General features: G+C 41.1%; 1 protein-coding gene across 1 annotated transcript in view; it reads left to right on the top strand.

Moving 5' to 3' along the window:
• Positions 1–3,033, top strand: part of LOC127585820 (uncharacterized) — a 35,571-nt gene extending 32,538 nt beyond the window's left edge. The window contains exons 14-16 of the mRNA XM_052043518.1: positions 82–315; positions 1,363–1,597; positions 1,770–3,033. Of these exons, the coding sequence (XP_051899478.1) occupies positions 82–315; positions 1,363–1,597; positions 1,770–2,302 (1,002 nt within the window). The 3' untranslated portion in view covers positions 2,303–3,033. The remainder of the gene's footprint in view (positions 1–81; positions 316–1,362; positions 1,598–1,769) is intronic.
• Positions 3,034–19,359: the final 16,326 nt, after the last annotated feature.

The following is a 19,359-nucleotide window of genomic DNA, read 5'->3' as shown; positions in this document are numbered from 1 at the left end:
CCCCTTCTCACTGTCTGTAACATCAACTAGTTTTGCTTCAATTATTGCGTTATGTTAAAATGTTCACATTTCATTTGATAGGATCAGTCACGCAGTCTGGAGTCCCACATCTCATCCGAGTTCACTAAGATACATCAGAGTCTCACTGAGAAAGAGCAGCGTCTAATCAGAGATCTTAGAAAACACGAACAAAGAGTTGTGGATCTAATGAAGAGAAATCTTCGGGAGATTCAAAAGAATTTAACTTCCATTGAGGAGGAAATCTCAACATTGCAGAAACAGATGGAGCAGAAAGATGGAGTGATATTTCTGAAGGTGAGGAAGTATATTTTAGTTCAGTTCACTATTGGTATTGGTATTGGTTTATTATTGTCACTTGTACCGGGGTACAGTGAAGAACTTGTCTTGCATTCGGATCGTACAGGTCAATTCATTACACAGCGCAGTTACGTTGAGATAGTACAGAGTGCATTGATGTAGTACAGGTAAAAACAATAACAGTACAGAGCAAAGTGTCACAGCTACAGAGAAAGTGCAGTGCAATAAAGTGCAAGGTCACAACAAGGTAGATCGTGAGGTCAGAGTCCATCTCATCGTATAAGGGAACCGTTCAATAGGCTTATCACAGTGGGGTAGAAGCTGTCCTTAAGTCAATCTTAGAGCAAAACACAGGCTGTGTGGTCCACCATGTCTGTGCCACCCACCAAGTACCCATCCACACTAATCCTATTTACCAGCACTTAGTGTATGTAGTCTTCAGTGCCATTCAAGTGCTCATCCAGATACTTCTTAAATGTTCTGAGAGTTCCTGTTCCCAAGATCCCCTCAGGCAGTATATTCCAGATTCCAACAACACCCCATGTACAAAAAAAATGTTCCTAAGATCCCCTCTGATCCTCTTGCCCCCTTACACCAAAACTTTGACCTCTAGTTTTCAACATTCCATCATGGAGAACATTTCCTCACAATCTACCAGATCCATAATTCTTTATCCTTCTGTTATGTCACCCCACACACAGCTTCCTCCGCTCCAAGGAAAACAACCCCAATTTATCCAGTTTCTCCAACTAACTGAAGCCCTGCTTCTCAGACAACATCCTGGTGAGTCTCTTCCATATGCTCTCCAGTGCAAATGCATTCTGCCTATCATCCCATCACTAAAACTGCACACAGTCCTCCATATGCAGCCTTCTGCTTAGTGACTACAGGTGAGAAGTATTCATATAATACTCCGTCTAGATTTAACTGTAAAATTTACCAGCTTTGATTAAAGTTAGGAAAATATTAATGTTCCCTTACAACTAACTTGCTAGTTTTCATCAGTCTCTATCTATTCTGATTTATGTTTGTTCTTTCAGGAAGACTGCTGGCAGAAGAAGAGGTAGGACCATTGTCTTCACTGAAACCCTGTGTAACGTTGGAATATCAGCTCAGGAAATAGTTCATGTTCAAATACCTTCAATTAAAATGTTTGGTATTTGCAGGATTGGAGATGACCAGACACTTACAGTCATGGATGGGGCTCTAACAATGGAAGAATTCATGGGGCCTTTACCTTTATCAGTCTGGCGGGAAATGTTGAATGACATTCAGCCTGGTAAATATTAAGTAGATTTATTTATCCTGATTCAAAACTTGACTCACTTTATACAAGAATAACAGAGCCTCATGTCATGCATCATGTATCGATAAGGAACATTATCCAAATTCTCCAGGGCCACGCTGCCCTATTCTCCGGGAACTCTCTAATTCTCTGCTTCTCCCCCCAGTCTCTGTGACTCTGGATGTGGAAACAGCGGCTCCGTGGCTTGAGGTGTCTGATCATCTGAAGAGTGTGAGACGGACCGGGACATTGAAGACACTCCCTGACACGGGGAAGAGGTTTACAGTACAGGCTTGTGTGCTGGGATCGGAGGGATTCACATCGGGGGGCCATTACTGGGAGGTGGAGGTGGCGGGGAACATTGGCTGGTGTCTGGGAGTCGCCGCAGAGTCTGTGGAGAGGGCTGAGCTGGTCTCACTGACACCTGAGACTGGCGTCTGGAGCATTGAGCGATGGGATGACCAGTTTAATGTAAAGACCTCCCCTCCACCCCATCTCCCTGCAGATCCCATCCCCGAGAAGGTGGGAATTTATCTCAGTTACGAGTCCGGGACAGTTTCATTTTACAGCGGGAACACCAAGTCCCATCTCCACACCTTCACTGGGAATAAATTCACAGAGAAACTTTATCCTTTCTTCTGGATTGGGGATGAAAACAAGTGGCTGAGAATCTGCTCCGGTTCCGCTCCGGGTTGCTAAAAGGGTTGGGTCCCAGGACCGGCGTCAGAGGCGGGGCTCAGGCTGTGGGCCAGAATCCCCCGTTGACAACAGGTTGAAGGGGGCCAATTTCATCCCCAAATTCCACATTGTAAAACCCAAATAAGCCTGGAAATAAAACTGGTGAAAATATTAATGTCGGAAGAATGAAACAAAAAATGTAATTGACATTAGAACTGTCGATCAATTAATTTTAATGCGTTAACATTTGCACCTGCCAACGCAACAGAAATCCCATTCTATTGAAATAATCGCTCTTCATTGGATTCAGCAGCAGCCGCTGGCACTGAGTCCTGAGCTCCCCGGGTCCTCAATTCCATCCAATCCCTTCGATGGCCACAATCCAAGACAAACTATTTTAAATTCTCTCACTTGCTCCAACCGGGTCATGCAGCGTGTAAAATAAAATCTGTAGCTATTGAAAACCTGAAAAAAAATGACAGTTATGGAAAATGCTCAGCAGGGAAGACAAGCAGGGAAGAATCAAGATCAATTCTTGACCTCACACTCTACCTCATCATGCCTTTGCACCTTATTGCCTGCCTGCACTGCGCTTTCTCTGTAATGTAACACTTTATTCTGCATTGTTATAGCTTTTCCCTCGTACTACCCCAGTATACTGATGTGATGAAATGATCTGTATAGATGGCATATAAGACAAAGTCTTTCACTGTACCTAGGTACTTGTGACAATAATAAACCATTTTACCGAAGTTAATATTTCACGTCAAAAAGCCTTCGTCAGAACTGGGCAAAGGAGAAAGTAAGGTGGTTTGAAGTTGTAGGGAGAGTTGGGGATGTATAGACGGTAAGTATGTCTGATGGGGCGAGGACACCAATGTGTACAGGCCAAATCTGCTCAACCTTTCTTCAGATGTCAATCTTTCATCCCGGGAAACAACCACTGCCTCCCTCTGTGCGTTACTCTCTCACTTCCCTCCACTCTCCTCCCGACCCGACGAAAATTAATTTGCCCAGTTACCCAGTGAGGCAATACTTTAAGAACATCCCGTGAAGCGGAAAAGTGTGGGTGGTACAGTAGAGAGGAGAGAGTGTTCGTGATTCTGACTCGCAGGCGAGATGTGCTGTGGACGCTGCCGCTCACCCGTCCTGCGGCCTTTCAGTACCCGAACTCATCCAATCTCCTGCGCTTGCAACAGGCCGCAGCGACTGACTGGAAAGCGAAAACGGAACCCACTCATGGGATCGGAATCCTGTTATAAATCCTGACTGCTTTCATTTATCGCGCATATGAATAAATACACCAGGGAAACAGGTTTCCAAGGCCAGGCTCTGTAGTTAACACTGGGATTCACACGCTCAGGGACCTTTTTCTTGTAAATTGCTGTACTTCTGATGAGCACTGTCTATGGTCTGGTGGCTGTGTCTGAAGCCATCAGAATTGACTCCCTCCACTGAGCTCGGCGATAGACAGACTCAGTTCGGACATCTGTTCTGAGGCCGAGGGCTGTGGCTTGAAGTTCCATTGCACAGACGGAGTGCAAACATCCTGGCTGAAGCTTGCAGTGGGTGCTGCACAATCGGATTCAGACGAGCTGTTAATAAATTAAGAGCACCACAGAAAATGCTGGAGGAACTCAGCGGGTCAGGCAGCGTCTATGGAGGGAAGCGGACAGTTGACATTTCGGGTCGGGACCCTTCTTCAGGACTAAGAGCCCCTTTCCCTGCTGGTGTCTGACTCCCTCCGTCTGTTTCTTCGACAAACATGGTTGATCACCGGGTCCCTCTCTCTGCCACTGAAGCCTCTCAGTTTGAATCGAGCTGAGGAACAGTCTGTGAGTGAGAGAGGGGCAGGATTTGTCCACCCGCCCCGAGCCCGTGCTTCTTCCCCTCGGCGTGACTGGCACTGACCCAATCAACCGCTCTCTCCGGACTCAATTCCCTCATCGCTTGTAAATAGGGCTTTGGTGTGAAGGTGAAGAGCCAGAGTCCACAGAGTTTAGTGCTGGAAACTGGGATTAGACTGGGTCACTCATTTCCAACACAGGCACGATGGGCAGAATGGCTTCTCTGATTTTTGTGAATGAGCTCCGCCCTTCCATCGGGCTGACGTCATCAGGTCACAGATCTGTCCCGCCCCCTTCTCCCCTGTAGCCAATCATCGACACCACTGGTCAGCCAGGGCGTTCCTGATTGGTCAGTGTGAGTGGGCGGGACGCTGAGCGCTGGGAGCGGAGGGCGGGCCGTGGTTTGGAACAGGGAGCGAGTGGGCCCGGGGAGAGGCCGGAGATCGGGAGCTGCAGCTCGGGCAAAGGCTACAACACCGGCCGGGGCCGCGAAACCTTTCCGTGCCGGGGGTGCAGAGACTGTGGCGGAGATTCCGTCAGATCTCTCAGCTACACGGAGGGTGAGCGGCCTTTCCCCGCCGTGGATCGGGGCCTGTTGTCTGCAGCTGCTCCTGAACCCGCCTCCTGCTGCTGGGAGCCGGGAGCTGCACCGCAGCGGCTGCTGATGGCGTCTCTGGGCCTCTCACCGCTCCCCTGTGGGATCCGACAGGCTGAAGGCCGAGTGAGAACAAGACGCAAAGGTAAAGTCGCGTTTTAGGAAAATAAGAACCAGGTGTGGGCTGTGGAGGCTCAGTTTCTGACTGTGTTTAGGACGAGGACACAAATGTCTGGATGTGAAGAGAACGATGTTACTAAACTAGCACTGGAAGGTGGAGCTGAGGTAGAATCAGCCGTGATATTATTGAATGCAGCAGCGGGTAGACGGGGAATGGCCTTCTCCTGGTTCTATTTCTGAAGAGCACAGGACAGGTTAAGCTCAGGGAGGACAGAAAGCACCATGGAATAACTGGACATGTCGAGCACGTGTTTAAAAAGTTGCTTTAGCATAAATTTTCAGGAACCGTTATCTATTTTTTTTAATTATTTCAGTTGCCCGTACAGACATAGATATGATTCCATAATGACGCAAGGGAAGATGTGCTGTACTATGTCGTGAGGTGCCAGATGTAGTCGAGGTTTGTGAGCTATCAGAATCAGGTTTATTATCACTGACATGTGTCGTGAAATTTGTTTTTTTGGCAGCAGTACAGTGCGAGACATAAAAATTACAATAAGTTACAAAGCCATATAAATAGTGCAGAAGAGGAATAACGAGGTAGTGTTCGTGGGTTCATGGACCATTCAGAAATCTGATGGTGGAGGGGAAGAAGCTGTTTTTAAGATGTTGAGTGTGGGTCTTCAGGCTCCTGTACCACCTTCCCAATGGTAGTAATGTGAAGAGGGCATATCTCGGATAGTGAGGGTCCTTAATGGTGGATACCGCCTCTTGCAGATGTCCTCTGGTGGGGAGGGTTGTGCCTGTGATGGAGCTGGCTAAGTCTGCAACCCTCTGTGGCCTCTACCTGTATGGCCTGACTCTGATTTAAGGTCCTGCTCTCACTTCTTATAAGGAGAAAACATAACATAAGGAATAGAACTATATAAAATTTATAATTTCACATAATTATATGACTACAATTCCAGTGTGGTAACTTTGTTCAAGTGCCCTTGCACTAAGGGCTGACGTACTGTTACCTTTGCTTGCTATCTTTGCTTGCTAGAAGTTTAATTTTCAAAATTCAGATACGAGGCCTTAATTATTGTCATGTGCCTCCATTGAGCAGTCTGTCATTTTCATGCTCTACAAAAGACTCCTGAAACAGATATTCTATTCAGAGTTTTGTCCTTACTTAGTGAACAGAGGAGATTGTTCGGGAACATTCTCAAAGCTTCCTTGACAAAGTACAGCAACCCCACTGACTCCCAGGAAACCCTGGCCTATGACCACACCAAGTGGAGAGGAAACATTTGTAGTGGCACTCAGGATTTCAAGTCCTGTATTGACACTGAGCACACAGTCCAGTGTAAACAATAAATGTGGTGCACCCAAATCTGTAGAGGCCTCATTTCTTCTGTGTCAGGAACACTCAAGCTACAGGAAGGCTGCGAGCATTCTGAGGCTCCTGGATGGGAGCATGCGGAGGCTGAGCACAAATAGCAGAAGGAATGAACAACAGTAAAAGCAGCAGATGCCCCCCCTCCCACCCCCTCCCAAACCCGTCCTATCAAACACTTCTTGCAACCATCTGAGTATCAACTGGACTGGAGTGGAAGCAAGTCATCCCCACTCTGGGGACTTCTTCTCAGGCAGCCTCTGTGTTTCCCCAAGTCATTTACTCATCTCTCCTAACATCTCTGCATGTGACTTGCTGTCATGTCTTGATTGAAAAACATACCCATGTAAGTGCTTGGGACATTTTCCTGCATTTACTGTCTGTAAATGCCAGTCGTTGTTGTTGACTGCTCCCTCCACAATTACTGCTTGAACCTCTGCGTTGCAGACTTCCTGCTATTACTTGTGACCTCCCCAATCTGCTGATGCTCCCTCCCTGGTAAGGAGACAGGAAACCATCACAAGGGGGTGTGGACCGGAGTAATTCTCCACAACTGCCGTTGGACAGGGGGGAGCACTGAGTGTGCACTTGGCGTCTGTTGGCACATTCGGTCCCGACTGGGTGAAAGCAAAGAGCTGAGAGCGAATAACTGGACCAATTCCCCCACCTGCTGGCTGCACAATATTGATCCCAGGGAGATTACATTTGAATTAAACTTTGATTTGTTGCTGATCCTGCAGCACAGGGGAATGCCACTGGCCCGTTGCACATCACCAGACAAGCTTTCCAACCCTGGAATCAAGGGATGGGCAATAAATAAACACAGAATCTTCTAGAAATACTTAGCAGGTCAGGTAGCATCTTCATAGTAGTCATAGTATAGTACAGCATCTGTGGAAGGAGAAACAGAATTAACGTTTCATTTCAGTAACCTTCCATCAGATGACAGGTTATCGGCCTGAAAATTGGGCCCTGTTTCTCTCCCCACAGATGCTGCTTGACCTGCTGAGGTTTTCCAGCTTTTTCTGTTATTATTTCAAATTTCCTGCAGCTGCAGTATTTTGCTTTTGCCTGAGCAGTAAAATGCTGTCCTTGATAGTGACACACTCATCACGGGAGTCAGTCACGGAAGGTGCAAGGAGTCAGTCACGGAAAGTGCAAGGAGTCGTAGGGTCACTGTAAACCTGAGACTGAGATTCTTTCTTCAGTCAAAGTGTGATCAGCATTTGGAATTGACCCTGAAAGAATTGGCAGTGGAAACACATATTATGACAGCAGCAACACTCAGATTATCTGAAGCAGGAATGCCAGAATTGAGGCCTGTAGGTCAAATTTTGGCCAGTGATACCTTTTGATTTGGTTTTTGAAAGGGATGCAGAAATAGTGCTTCTGCACAAGGCCTCAGTTTAATGAGGGACCCCCTGGCATTATGGAGATGGCAGAGGAAGGAAGTTAGGGTGAAGATTGTGCAGAGTTTGGGGGGAGTGACTTGTGACTGACTAAACTGAGCCAGACGGAAGCTGTAGCTGTGAGATTTAAAAGGTTTATTGTACACGGCAGATCTTCTGGAGAGAATCTAGTTCTCCTCTCCCAACACGATATTTTTATACTTTTGAACACAGAGACCACCAATAAATGATTAACTACAGTTTCAGTGGTTATAATCACCTACTTGCTTTTAACATGATGAATGTAGATGGATAACTTTGCAGAATTACTTATTTACAATGGGAGCCTATCCTAACTGGCAGAACTCATTGAACCTTCAATACTGGTGGTTGGTCTGAAAGTTTCTAAGCACAAACTCCAGACACCCAAATATATCTCTTTTGTTAATATTGATGGATGGTTCCCTGAATGTACAATAAGCCATAATATTAAGTCCAAAACAGACCTGTGCTAAACTGCACATTAAGTGGCAGGGATACACCTTTAACAACATGTTTATACAGGAGATGGCCACTGCCTTCCCTGATCTCATCCTGAAGTTTTCAATGACCAATTAACATGAACATTCATCGATTGTCGTCCCTTGCATAATTTCAATGGTACAGAATCAGAATGTCCCACACCAAATGATTGGTTTCAATAGTATTATAATATATCAGCTGAAGTTAAATTGTGAACAGGTTTTATTTCCTGAAGACTGGTTCTCATTTTAATTAATATCTGTTATCCATAATTTCATAACTCCAGAATAATCCCTAACAGGGACATTACAGGGCAGGTCAGAGGTTACTGTGATGTGTGATGTCCAACAGATCATGGGGGTGGATCAGACAGGTCATTTGAAGATTGTCATGTAGATTACAGGGATGTACCTAAGAAGATGAGATGGTGGTGGACCAAATGAAGGAGGGTTGTGTGATTGTTTGGGGGTGTTACTTTCAGGCGTGTGTTTGAGGGATGGGATGGAGAACTTGTGGGTCTGTGGTGGCTGCCAAGTAGATGGCATGAGAGTCTGGAAGATTCTCTAGTGTCTAGTCAGTCAGATGATTTGGAGAGATGGTGGACAAATGAGTCGACAGGGGAATTGAGGAGATTGGGTCCCACCTCTACCTTTGACGACCAATCAGCAACAGTGGAAAATGAAAGGAGGTGCCCACCTGGAAGAAGAAGGACAGTGTGGACTCTCCAGCAACACCGAGTAAAATGAAGCTTCTCAGCTAATGCTGAAGAAGGTGTTGGTCTTTCATTTAGAGTCGTGTAAGTGCTATAGAACCTTGGGATCCCATGGATCTTTATTGTTGGAAGCTGTTGTTTACACAGGAAAGACAGGTTGGTAGGGGCAGGAGCCAAGGTTGGAATCAATGACGATTCCGAGCTTGGCCCCTGAACACGTCTGTAGAAGTGTTTGCGTACTCCAGCTCGATGAGTGAAGTCAGGTCGACCTTGGTTCTGGGCTGTCGGCAGCATAGTTTAACGGTTTCCCGTTCTCTGTAGATTAGTTCCACGCCAGCAGGAAGCTTGTTAAAGATGAGGTGAAGCATTTTGGTGAGAAGGATTGAGAAAAGTGTTGGGGTGATGATGCACTCTTGCTTGATCCCAGCCTGCTCTGAATACCCATTGGTTTGGAGGAGTTTGTGAGCAGATGGAAGAAGGTGATTTCCTGCAGGCAGCCAAATTTGTGGAGGATACTCCAATGTCCCACTTGATTGGTGGAATCGAGAGTTTTAGTGAGATTAAAAAAAAGACCATATATACAGCTGATGTTGCTTTCTACCTGTATTTTGTAGTTGTCACACAGTGAAGATCATGTCTATTGTGCCTGCAGATTGACAGAATCCACACTGTGATCCAGGGAGCATCTCTTTGGCCAGGAGGTGGTTCTGGATGACCCTTATTGGCTTTGGTAGACTGCAGGAGACTCTCTAGTTATAGCAGCTGGATTTGTATCTTGAAAATGGTCATGATTACAATAGCTCTGAGGTCTACTGGCACATTTCCACCCCCCCTGTGCCCCCCCCCCCCCAAGATAAACGCAGACATCAGTGATAAATAGGCCAAGGCCATCTAAGGAAAAGTGTGCTCCAAGATCTCAAATGCAGCACAAAGCTAATAAACTACTGGCAGCAGTGATCCCTGTCCTTTGTATGCTTCTGAATCATGGAGTTCCTAAATCAGGCATTCAAAAGCTTGAGAGAGATATCACCTATGATCTCAGGGTTCATAAATATAAGCATAGAGTGCAAAAACCTGTGTAAAATACAAGTTGGACTACAACTGGTGTTTTGCATCTAATTCTGGTCACCACGGTTAAGGAATGATGTGAAGCCTCTAGAGGGTGTTGAAGATATTTATAGGGAAGGTTCCAAGGAAGAGAGGATAGACCAGGGAAGCTGGTGTTCCATGGAGCAATGAAAATTACGAGAATTAATAGAGTTGTCCATGATTATTAGTGGTTTAGAGAGGGGTGACAGGAGGAAGATGTTTCCGTTGGTGAGTTGTTTAAGGACCAGGAGGGGACTGACTTTAACAGATACGAGGGGGATGTGAATAAAAAAATTTTTTTTCACACAATATGTAGTTGAAATTTGAAACACGGGACATAAAGGGGTGATGGAAACACAGCCGATCAGGATTCAAACTACTCTGTTTCTGTGTTCCTGCTAAGTAGAGATTACAGGGATTTAAATGAGTCCAGTCATGTACAAGAAATGAAAGTTACTGTGAGCATATTGGAGTAAACGTTACAGGAACATCGTGAAATAATGCACTGTGAATGAAAACATCATTTGCATTGAAGCTTGTTGCATCAGAAACAAGTGCATAAATGGAGATTGAGGTTAATTTAAGCTTTATTTATGATACTGATGAAACATACTCTCAAAGTTTTAACACTATCATAGTTATAACTAGACTTTGAGCATGATTCCCACAATCTAACAAACACCTATAACTCAAATTTCCCTCAGCAACTTGGAATGCATCATGTTTGGTAACTGCACTCAGTGAGCAGCACAATTTGGGACAACGTCTGAGGAGGTCAGTTGAAAGTTAACTATCTGCTCCCAGAATGATTCTGCTGAGATTTCTGGGCCTGAGGATTTACTTGAAACAAATGACAAATGGAAAAAATGCTGAAAATTGTCTGGTGTAACAAAAAACAAAGTGAAGTCTGCTCAGTTACTTGCAACTGTGTAGTGTAGAGAGACAACCATTTTGCTAATAGAGTGAGGTGTTTAATGGTTGGTATTAGGAAGTGTGTACCTACCTGTATTAATTACTGTCAGCATCTTTTTCCACCTGTTTATTAAAAGGCAAACCTTCTGCGGCTCTGGGAGAACTCGCTTTGCTCTGGAACAGGAGATGTTGTCAGTTTCGATTCATTCCAGGATGAGCAACAAAAGTAATCAAAGTACAAAAATTCAACGCAAATCAAACTGTAAGTAAAATTTACTTATTCTCAATTTCTGTGGAAGAAAATAATTATTAGTATTTGCAAGTAAGGAACTTGCTGAGCAAACAGCAACACAGTAGTTGTTCGTTGAGTACACAAAACGATACGGATCATGAAGGTGGTGTGATTAGTAAGTCTGCAGAGACACAAAGAATGATGGTGTTGTTGAAAGGAGGGTGGTCTTTGGCTACAGAACAATATTGGTGAGTTGCTAAAATGGGCTGCGAAATTGCAGGTGGAATTTAATCCTGAAAATTGTGAAAAATGTTTCAGTTCTTGAACCAACCAGCAAAACCAAAATCAGATTGATCACTTTGTACTAAAATGGATTTTTTTTGTTCTAATTGTTATTTCTTGTAAAAAAAATTGTATTTAATTTATGTTTTTCTTGTGAATGCTGCTTAGATGATGCTATGTGCAAAAAATCAGATAGTAGATCATCAGAGTTCTTTGTTTTGTGTGTTTTCTTTCTTTCTTTCTTTTTCAATCTTTTTATTAGTTTTCAAATTAATACAGATTAATATATCAATGTTTATACGTAATACAAAGATCAGGAGAACAATCATGACATGGATAATCATAAAGAACAATAGAGTATAAAATAAAATCTGTAGATCCAATGATCTGTTAGTGAATGAATATAATATAAAAGAAAAAGATTTATTATAAAATATAAAAAAAGAAAAAAAAACCCAAAACAATAAGAAAAATTATAAACAATATATCAAACCAAACTAAGCTAAAGAAAAAATATTTCAAAAAAACCCCAAAAAAACTGGACTAAAATTTCTCAATAGAAACAGAGCAATATTATGTCATCAACTCCGTTCCTCTAAATTGAAAGGTTATTATAAGGGGATCTATATCATGTGAAAATATTGAACAAATAGACTCCAAACTTCCTCAAATTTAAGCGAAGGATCAACAGTACCACTCCTAATATTTTTCCAAGTTTAAACATGATATAGTTTGAGATAACCATTGAAAAGTAGTAGGGGGTATTGGATCCTTCCATTTAAGCAAAATGGATCGTTTGGCCATTAATGTAACAAAGGCAATCATATGGTTAGCGGAAGCAGATAGATGGCCAGATTCTATCCTTGGTAAACCAAAAATTGCAGTGATAGGATGAGATTGTGAATCAATCTTCAATACATTTGAAATAATGTTAAAAATATCTTTCCAATATTTTTCCAAAAGAGGACAGGACCAAAACATATGTGTCAAAGAAGCCACATTCGATTTACATCTGTCACATATAGGATTTATATGTTGATAAAAACGAGCTAGCTTATCTTTCGACATAAGGGCCCTGTGAACTACCTTAAACTGTATCAAAGAATGCCTGGCACACATTGGAGATGTATTAACTGAATGAAGAATTTTCCTCCAAGTCTCTGTAGGTAGAGATGTCTGGAGTTCACTTTCCCATTCATTCTTAATTTTGTCCAGTGGTTCTGAATGAATTTTCATAATTAAATCATAAATTATTGCTATCAAGCCCTTCTGACAAGGATTAAAACCAAAAATTTTTTCCGTAATTTCAGTTTTGTAAGGTGTGGGAAAAGAGGGTATAGTAGCTTTTAAAAAAATTTCTAATTTGCAAATATCGAAAAAAGTGTGATCTAGGCAAATTGTATTTGTTAGACAATTGTTCAAAAGATGAAAAACAGTTATCAATGAATAAATCACGAAAACATACTATTTCCTTCCTTTTCCATATGGAAAAAAGCTGAGTCAACTCTAGATGGATAAAAGAAAAAATTAGATTGAATAGGACTTGATAGATTAAATTTATTCAATCCAAAAAATTTACGAAATTGAAACCATATTCGTATTGTATGTTTAACAATTGGGTTAATCATATGTTTACTTAATTTGGTAAGTGCAAAAAGGAGTGGATCTCCTAAAATAGAAACTAATGAAAATTCAAGTACTGATTGGGATTCAGGGTGTACCCATTTGGGGCATTGAATTACATCTGAATCTTGTGTCCAAAAAATTAAATATATTGATTGCCCAATAATACAATCTAAAGTTAGGCAAGGCAAGGTAGTTTTTGTAAATATTTCTTACTTAGCCTTGGGTTTTTATTCTGCCAAATATATGAAAGAATTTTAGAATCAATAGTGTCAAAAAAAGATTTCGGAACAAAAGTTGGAATCGCTTGAAATATATATAAAATTTTTGGTAAAATAGTCATCTTAACCGCATTAATTCAGCCTACCAATGATAGAGACAGTGGGGACCATTTAGTAAATAATTGTTTAACATGGTCAATTAAAGGCAGTAGATTAGCTGTAAATAAGTCCTTATGTCTCTTAGTAATTTTAACACCTAAATACATAAAATAGTCGGTTACCAATCTAAAAGGTAATTGGCTATAAATTGGAATTTGCATATTTAATGGAAAAAGTTCACTCATTAAAATTTAATCTATAGCCAGAAAAAACACTAAACTGATCTAATAGTGATAGTACTGCGGGGATAGATTCCTCCGGGTTAGAAATATAAAGTAACAGGTCATCTGTGTAAAGAGATATCTTATGAATCTTCTGTCCACGAGTAATACCACTTATATTTGAAGAATCCCGAAATGCAATAGCCAAAGGTTCTAAAGTAATATCAAATAATAAAGGGCTTAATGGGCAGCCTTGTCTAGTACCTCAAAAAAGCCTAAACAAAGGAGATCTTTGATTATTAGTAAGTATTGAAGCCATAGGTGTATAATAAATTATTTTAATCGCAGATATAAATTTAGGACTAAAATTGAATTTTTGAAGTGTACTGAATAGATATTTCCATTCGACTCTGTGAAACGCATCTAGTGAAACAAATTCTGGAATTTGGGATGAAGGGGTATATATAATATTCATTAATCTCCTAATGTTAAAATGTAGATAATGGTTCAGAATAAATCCTGTCTGGTCTTCAGAGATAATTTGTGGAAGAACCTTTTCCAATCTAAAGGCCAATATTTTGGAAACTATTTTGGAATCTACATTTAATAAAGAAATAGGTCTATAAGATGCACAATCAGTGGGATCTTTATCCTTCTTAAGAATTAAAGTAATAGTTGCTTCATAGAAAGATTGTGGTAGTTTAGCCACTGATAGGGCATCTTTAAAAATTTTGGCTAACCAGGGAACAAGATTATCAGAAAAGGATTTTAAAAAAATTCAGCTGTGTATTCATCAGGGCTGGATGCTTTACCCGAATTCATTGAAAATATTACTTTCTTTATTTCTTCCTCCGAAATGGGAGCATCTAATATAGACCGTTCATTTAAAGATAACTGGGGAATCTCTTAAAAATTCATGTATTAAAGTATGATCCTCAGGGGATTCTGATTGGTATAAAGAAGAATAAAATTCTTGAAAGGATTTGTTAATTTGAACTTGATCTATCGTGTAGGTACCATCCGGTTTACGAATTTTATTAATCTGACGTTTAGATATGGTAGCTTTCAATTGGTTGGCCAATAATTTACCAGATTTGTCACCATGTATATAAAATTGACTTTTGTTTTTAAATAGTAGATTTTCAATTGAAGATGTTAATAGTAAACTATGTTGTGGTTGCAGTTCTGTTCTCTTTTTTAAAAAACTCCAGATTAGGACTAACAGAATATATTTTATCGATTTCTTTAATCTTGTCAGCTAATGTACGTATTTCATTATTAGTTCGTTTTTTTCAATCCAGCAGAATATGAAATAATTTGACCACGGATGTATGCTTTAAACGTATCCCATATTATCCCACTGGAGATTTCTTCAGTAAAATTAGCTAAAAAGAAAAATGAAATCTGTTCTTTCATAAATTGGACGGAATCTAAGTCTTGTAATAGCGAAGGGTTAAATCGCCATTGTCTGACATCAAAGGATACATCTGGTAATTTAATTGATAATCTCAATGGTGCATGATCAGAAATGGCAATTGCATCGTATTTGCAGTCCGTAGTAAGTGGAGCTAATCCAGCATCAATAAAAAAAAATCAATTCTCAAGTAATTATGGTAGACATGAGAAAAGAATGAAAATTCTTTATCAACTGGGTGTAGAAATCTCCAAACATCTAAGATTCCGGATTCAACTAAAAAGGAATTAATAAAGACAGCGGATTTGTTTGGAAGTGTAGGATTTGACACAGATCTATCCATCGAAGGGTTTAGACAGCAGTTAAAATGTCCACCCATAATCACAGTGTATTCATTTAAATTAGGAAATAATGCAAACAAATGTTTAAAAAATTCAGGGTTATCTACATTGGGTGCATAAACATTAACCATAACAACTTTTTTTATTATGAAGTAGACCAGTAATTAATAAAAATCTACCATTTGGGTCTGATATTGTCTCATGATGAGCAAACGAAATTGAGGAGTCTATAAAAATAGAAACTCCTTTCACCTTTGCTTGTGAATTTGAATGGAACTGTTGACCCCTCCAAAATCTAAAAAAGAATGTTGATTATCTTTCTTCCTGGTGTGAGTCTCCTGAACAAAAATGATCTGAGCATTTAATCTATGAAAAACTTTAAAGATCTTCTTGCGCTTAAGCAAATTGTTTAAGCCGTTAACATTCCATGAAATAAAATTAATAGTCTTATCCATTTTAACAGATTAAAAAAACATATGGTATGTAAAAGGTTAATCTTGGTATATACGGATCTTACCAACAGGAAGAAGTAAAAAAGTTCAGAGGAAATGGATATGATGGCATTTTAGGAAAATTTGTTGTTTAGCCCAGAAGAAAAAAACTAGAAACAGCCCCATCCCCCTCCCCAACAGCCGGAAAACTGGCCAATAGACAGCCAGAAAGCTACCCTCTAATTGAACTAACCCCAATTCTATTGGTGGCGGTAGTCCAAATTAACAAATATATAAACCACTCATGTTTAGACTAAGAATGAAGAAGATAACTCAAATAGAGATATCGAAATAACAACAAAGTTATGGAATTAAAACAGAGCCAGAGGGCGTTAACAGTCAACATTTAAAGAATACAGTTTAATAATTATTTCAGAAAGAAAGCAAACAATCAGTCATTTAGTTAAATTCTTAATTATAATAAAAACAAAACATTAAAAATATTAAAAGAAGAAAATAGGGAGGTTTAAATCTAAAAATTAATTAGATAATAAAGTGAGTAAGTATTAAATCAAAGGAAAAACACTGTATCTCTTCCGCATTCTTAGCTTTTAAAATTAAAAGCTAGTTCAAAAGAAACTGCTCGGCCTCTTGAACAGATCTAAACCATTTACGAGATTTATCAGGTAGTGTAATCCTGAGCCTTGCTGGGAATAATAGTGCAGGATGATAATTGCTTTGATAGAGACGAGCCATGATTGGTTTGTAGGTCATCCTTTCTTTCATAACTTCTGGGACGTAATCTTCAACTATTCGAAACTTCCATTGTTTAAATTGAATCATTCCACGTTGACGAGCAGTATGAATTAAGAGTTCCTTGAAGCTGACAAAATGAAATCTCAAAATTACTGGCCGAGGTTTTTGATCCGGAGCAGGTTTGAATCTTAATGCTCTATGAGCTCTGTCCAGAATGGGGTCAGCAGGAAACATATTGGAGCCAAACACATCGACCAAAAGTTTAGAAAATAATTCTGTGGGGTTACCAGTCTCAGCGTCTTCTGGAAAGTTGATGATTCTTAAATTTTTCCTCCTGCTGCGTCCTTCCAGGTCGATGATCCTCTGTTGTTGCTTTTCTAGGTTTTGCTTGGTCGTAATTAAAGCTTTTTCAAGTGAATGAAGTTTGGCATCTCTCTCTTTACCAGCTTGGTCGAGTTCAGCAATTAGTTGCCTTTGTTTGGCATTCTCCTGGATGAGAATATTTTGTTTTTCTTCAAAGTCCTGTAAAATGGACTTCAATTTGGCAAAGCTCTGGTCAAACTTTCTATCCAGGTTAGAAATAGCTTCCAAAGTAGGTTGGTCTCCATTACCTTTACCATTAGCTGACGCTTTAGATCTGGTATTCATTTTAGCAGTTAAAAATCAAGATTAAACTTGTGCCAGTATTGTAAAAGACTTATTAAAGAGTGGTAAATAATAGAGTGAAAAGTACTTGGACCAAAGCCAAGTTACGACTTAGTCCATCGAGCGCCACCAAAAGACTCGTGCGTTTTCAGATATAATATAATACAGTCACATATATTGCATACAATAAAACTACAATACCATTCTTTAGCAAGGCCTTCGACAAGGTCCCGCATGGCAGTCTGTTCTGGAAGCTTGGTTCCATGGAATCCAGGGAGAGCTGGTTAGGTGGGTTCAAAATTGGCTCGGAGGTAGGAAGCGGAGGGTGGTGGTTGAAGGTTGTTTCTTGGAATGGAGGCTGGTGACTAGTGGTGTGCCGCAGGGGTTGGTGTTGGGACCCCTGTTATTCGTTATTTATATAAATGATTTGGATGCAAATGCACAAGGCTTGATCAGTAAGTTTGAGGATGACAAGAAATTAGGTGTTGTTGATAGTGAAGAAGGTTGTCATAGATTACAGGGGGATCTTGATCAGTTAGGGCAGTGGGCCGAGGAGTGGCAAATGGATTTCAATGCAGATAAGTGTGAGGTGATGCATTTTGGAAAGTCAAACCAGCATAGGACTTGTACTATGAATGGTAGGGCACTAGGGAGTGCAATGGAACAGAGGGACCTAGGAGTACAAGTGCACAGTTCATTGAAAGTAGTATCACGGGTAGATAGGGTGGTGAAAAAGGCATTTAGCATGCTGGCCTTCATCAGTCAAGACATTGGGTATAGGAGTTGGGACATTATGTTGCAGTTGTACAAGTCGTTGGTGAGGCCGCACTTGGAGTACTGTGTACAGTTTTGGTCACCCTGTTGTAGGAAAGAAATAGTTAAACAGAAAAGAATGCAGAAAAGATTTTCAAGGATGTTGCCAGAACTAGAGGGCCTGAGTTATACGGAGAGGTTGGCTGGGCGAGGTATTTATTTCTTGGAATGTAGGAGAATGAGGAGTCACCTTACAGAAGTGTTTAAAATTATGAGAAGCATAGATAAGGTGGATGGTAAGTCTTTTTCCCCAGGGCAGGGGAGTCCAAAATTAGGGGGCATAGGTTTAGGGCAAGAGGGGAAAAATTTAAAAAGGAACCTGAGGGGCAACTTTTTCACACAGAGAGCGGTGATTACATGGAACGAGCTGCCAGAGGAAGTGGGTGAGGCAGGTACAATAGTATCATTTAAGAAGCACTTGTATAGGTACATGGAGGGGTGGGTCCTGGAGGGATATGGCCGAACATAGGACATTGGGACTAGCTGGGTGGGCACCAGGTTGGCATGGACTCATTGGGCCGAAGGGCCTGTATAGGCTATATTACTCCTTGAATCCGCTGAGGCAGTGTTACAGTTGATGTGAGATCTGTGTATTTAAACATAAACACATGATCTGAAGGAGAATAAAATTAGATTAGTGTAAATGGGTGTTTGATGGACTGCACGGAGTCAGTGGGCCGAAGGGCCTGTTTCTGTGTTGTATGACTGTGACTAAGTATTGGCTCTATTAAAAGGCGATTAAAATTTTAATCCTTCTCAGTCAGGAGTTCTGCCTTTATTCTACTCACCTTTAACTCTTGAATAGCCTCTTCCAGTGGCAGCAGCTCATGGCCGCGATGATCTTTTGAATATTGATAGACCACACGGGGGCTGACTGTCATTCTTACAAAACAGTTTCATCGTCTCCTTGTGACGTCTGCATTGCTGCTGACAGCTGCCCCTTTTTGCAAACGACTCCACAATGTTGGGGAGGGTGTGATTTTTGGCCTCAGGGCTTCAGAGGGCGATGTTCTTCTCCCGATGGGAGACCGTTCCTCTCCAACAGTTTCAACACTCTCCCAGTACTGAGTAATACAGGATCAGCAGAAGCTGTGATCACAGTTGATTAAGACAGGGTCTTTAAACAGATTGTGGCACACAGCATGAGAGATCACCTTCCATTGCAGAGGGCTGTTTTACACTGTGCTCCCATCAAAATGGTGCCCAGAAGATTATGAAATGTTCTGGATTGCTTTTCCTGTTTTCCAGCAGGAATATTAAAGGCTACACCCCAGAAGTAAATAACCAATTAAAGGCTTCCAAAACAACTCGCTCAATGCTTCTATCTGCATCAGAACAGGTCACTCATCTGTGTTTCCTCTTTGTACAACCTGAGTTGGTGTCTCACAGCCCTGCTATTAGCAACACATAACACAGTCAAAGGTGCAAAATCTGCCA

This window comes from Pristis pectinata, chromosome 34 (assembly GCF_009764475.1).
Source record: "Pristis pectinata isolate sPriPec2 chromosome 34, sPriPec2.1.pri, whole genome shotgun sequence".
Classification (NCBI taxonomy): Eukaryota; Metazoa; Chordata; class Chondrichthyes; order Rhinopristiformes; family Pristidae; genus Pristis; species Pristis pectinata.
Note: the sequence above shows the minus strand (reverse complement) of the source record. Positions and strands in the feature narration are given on the sequence as shown.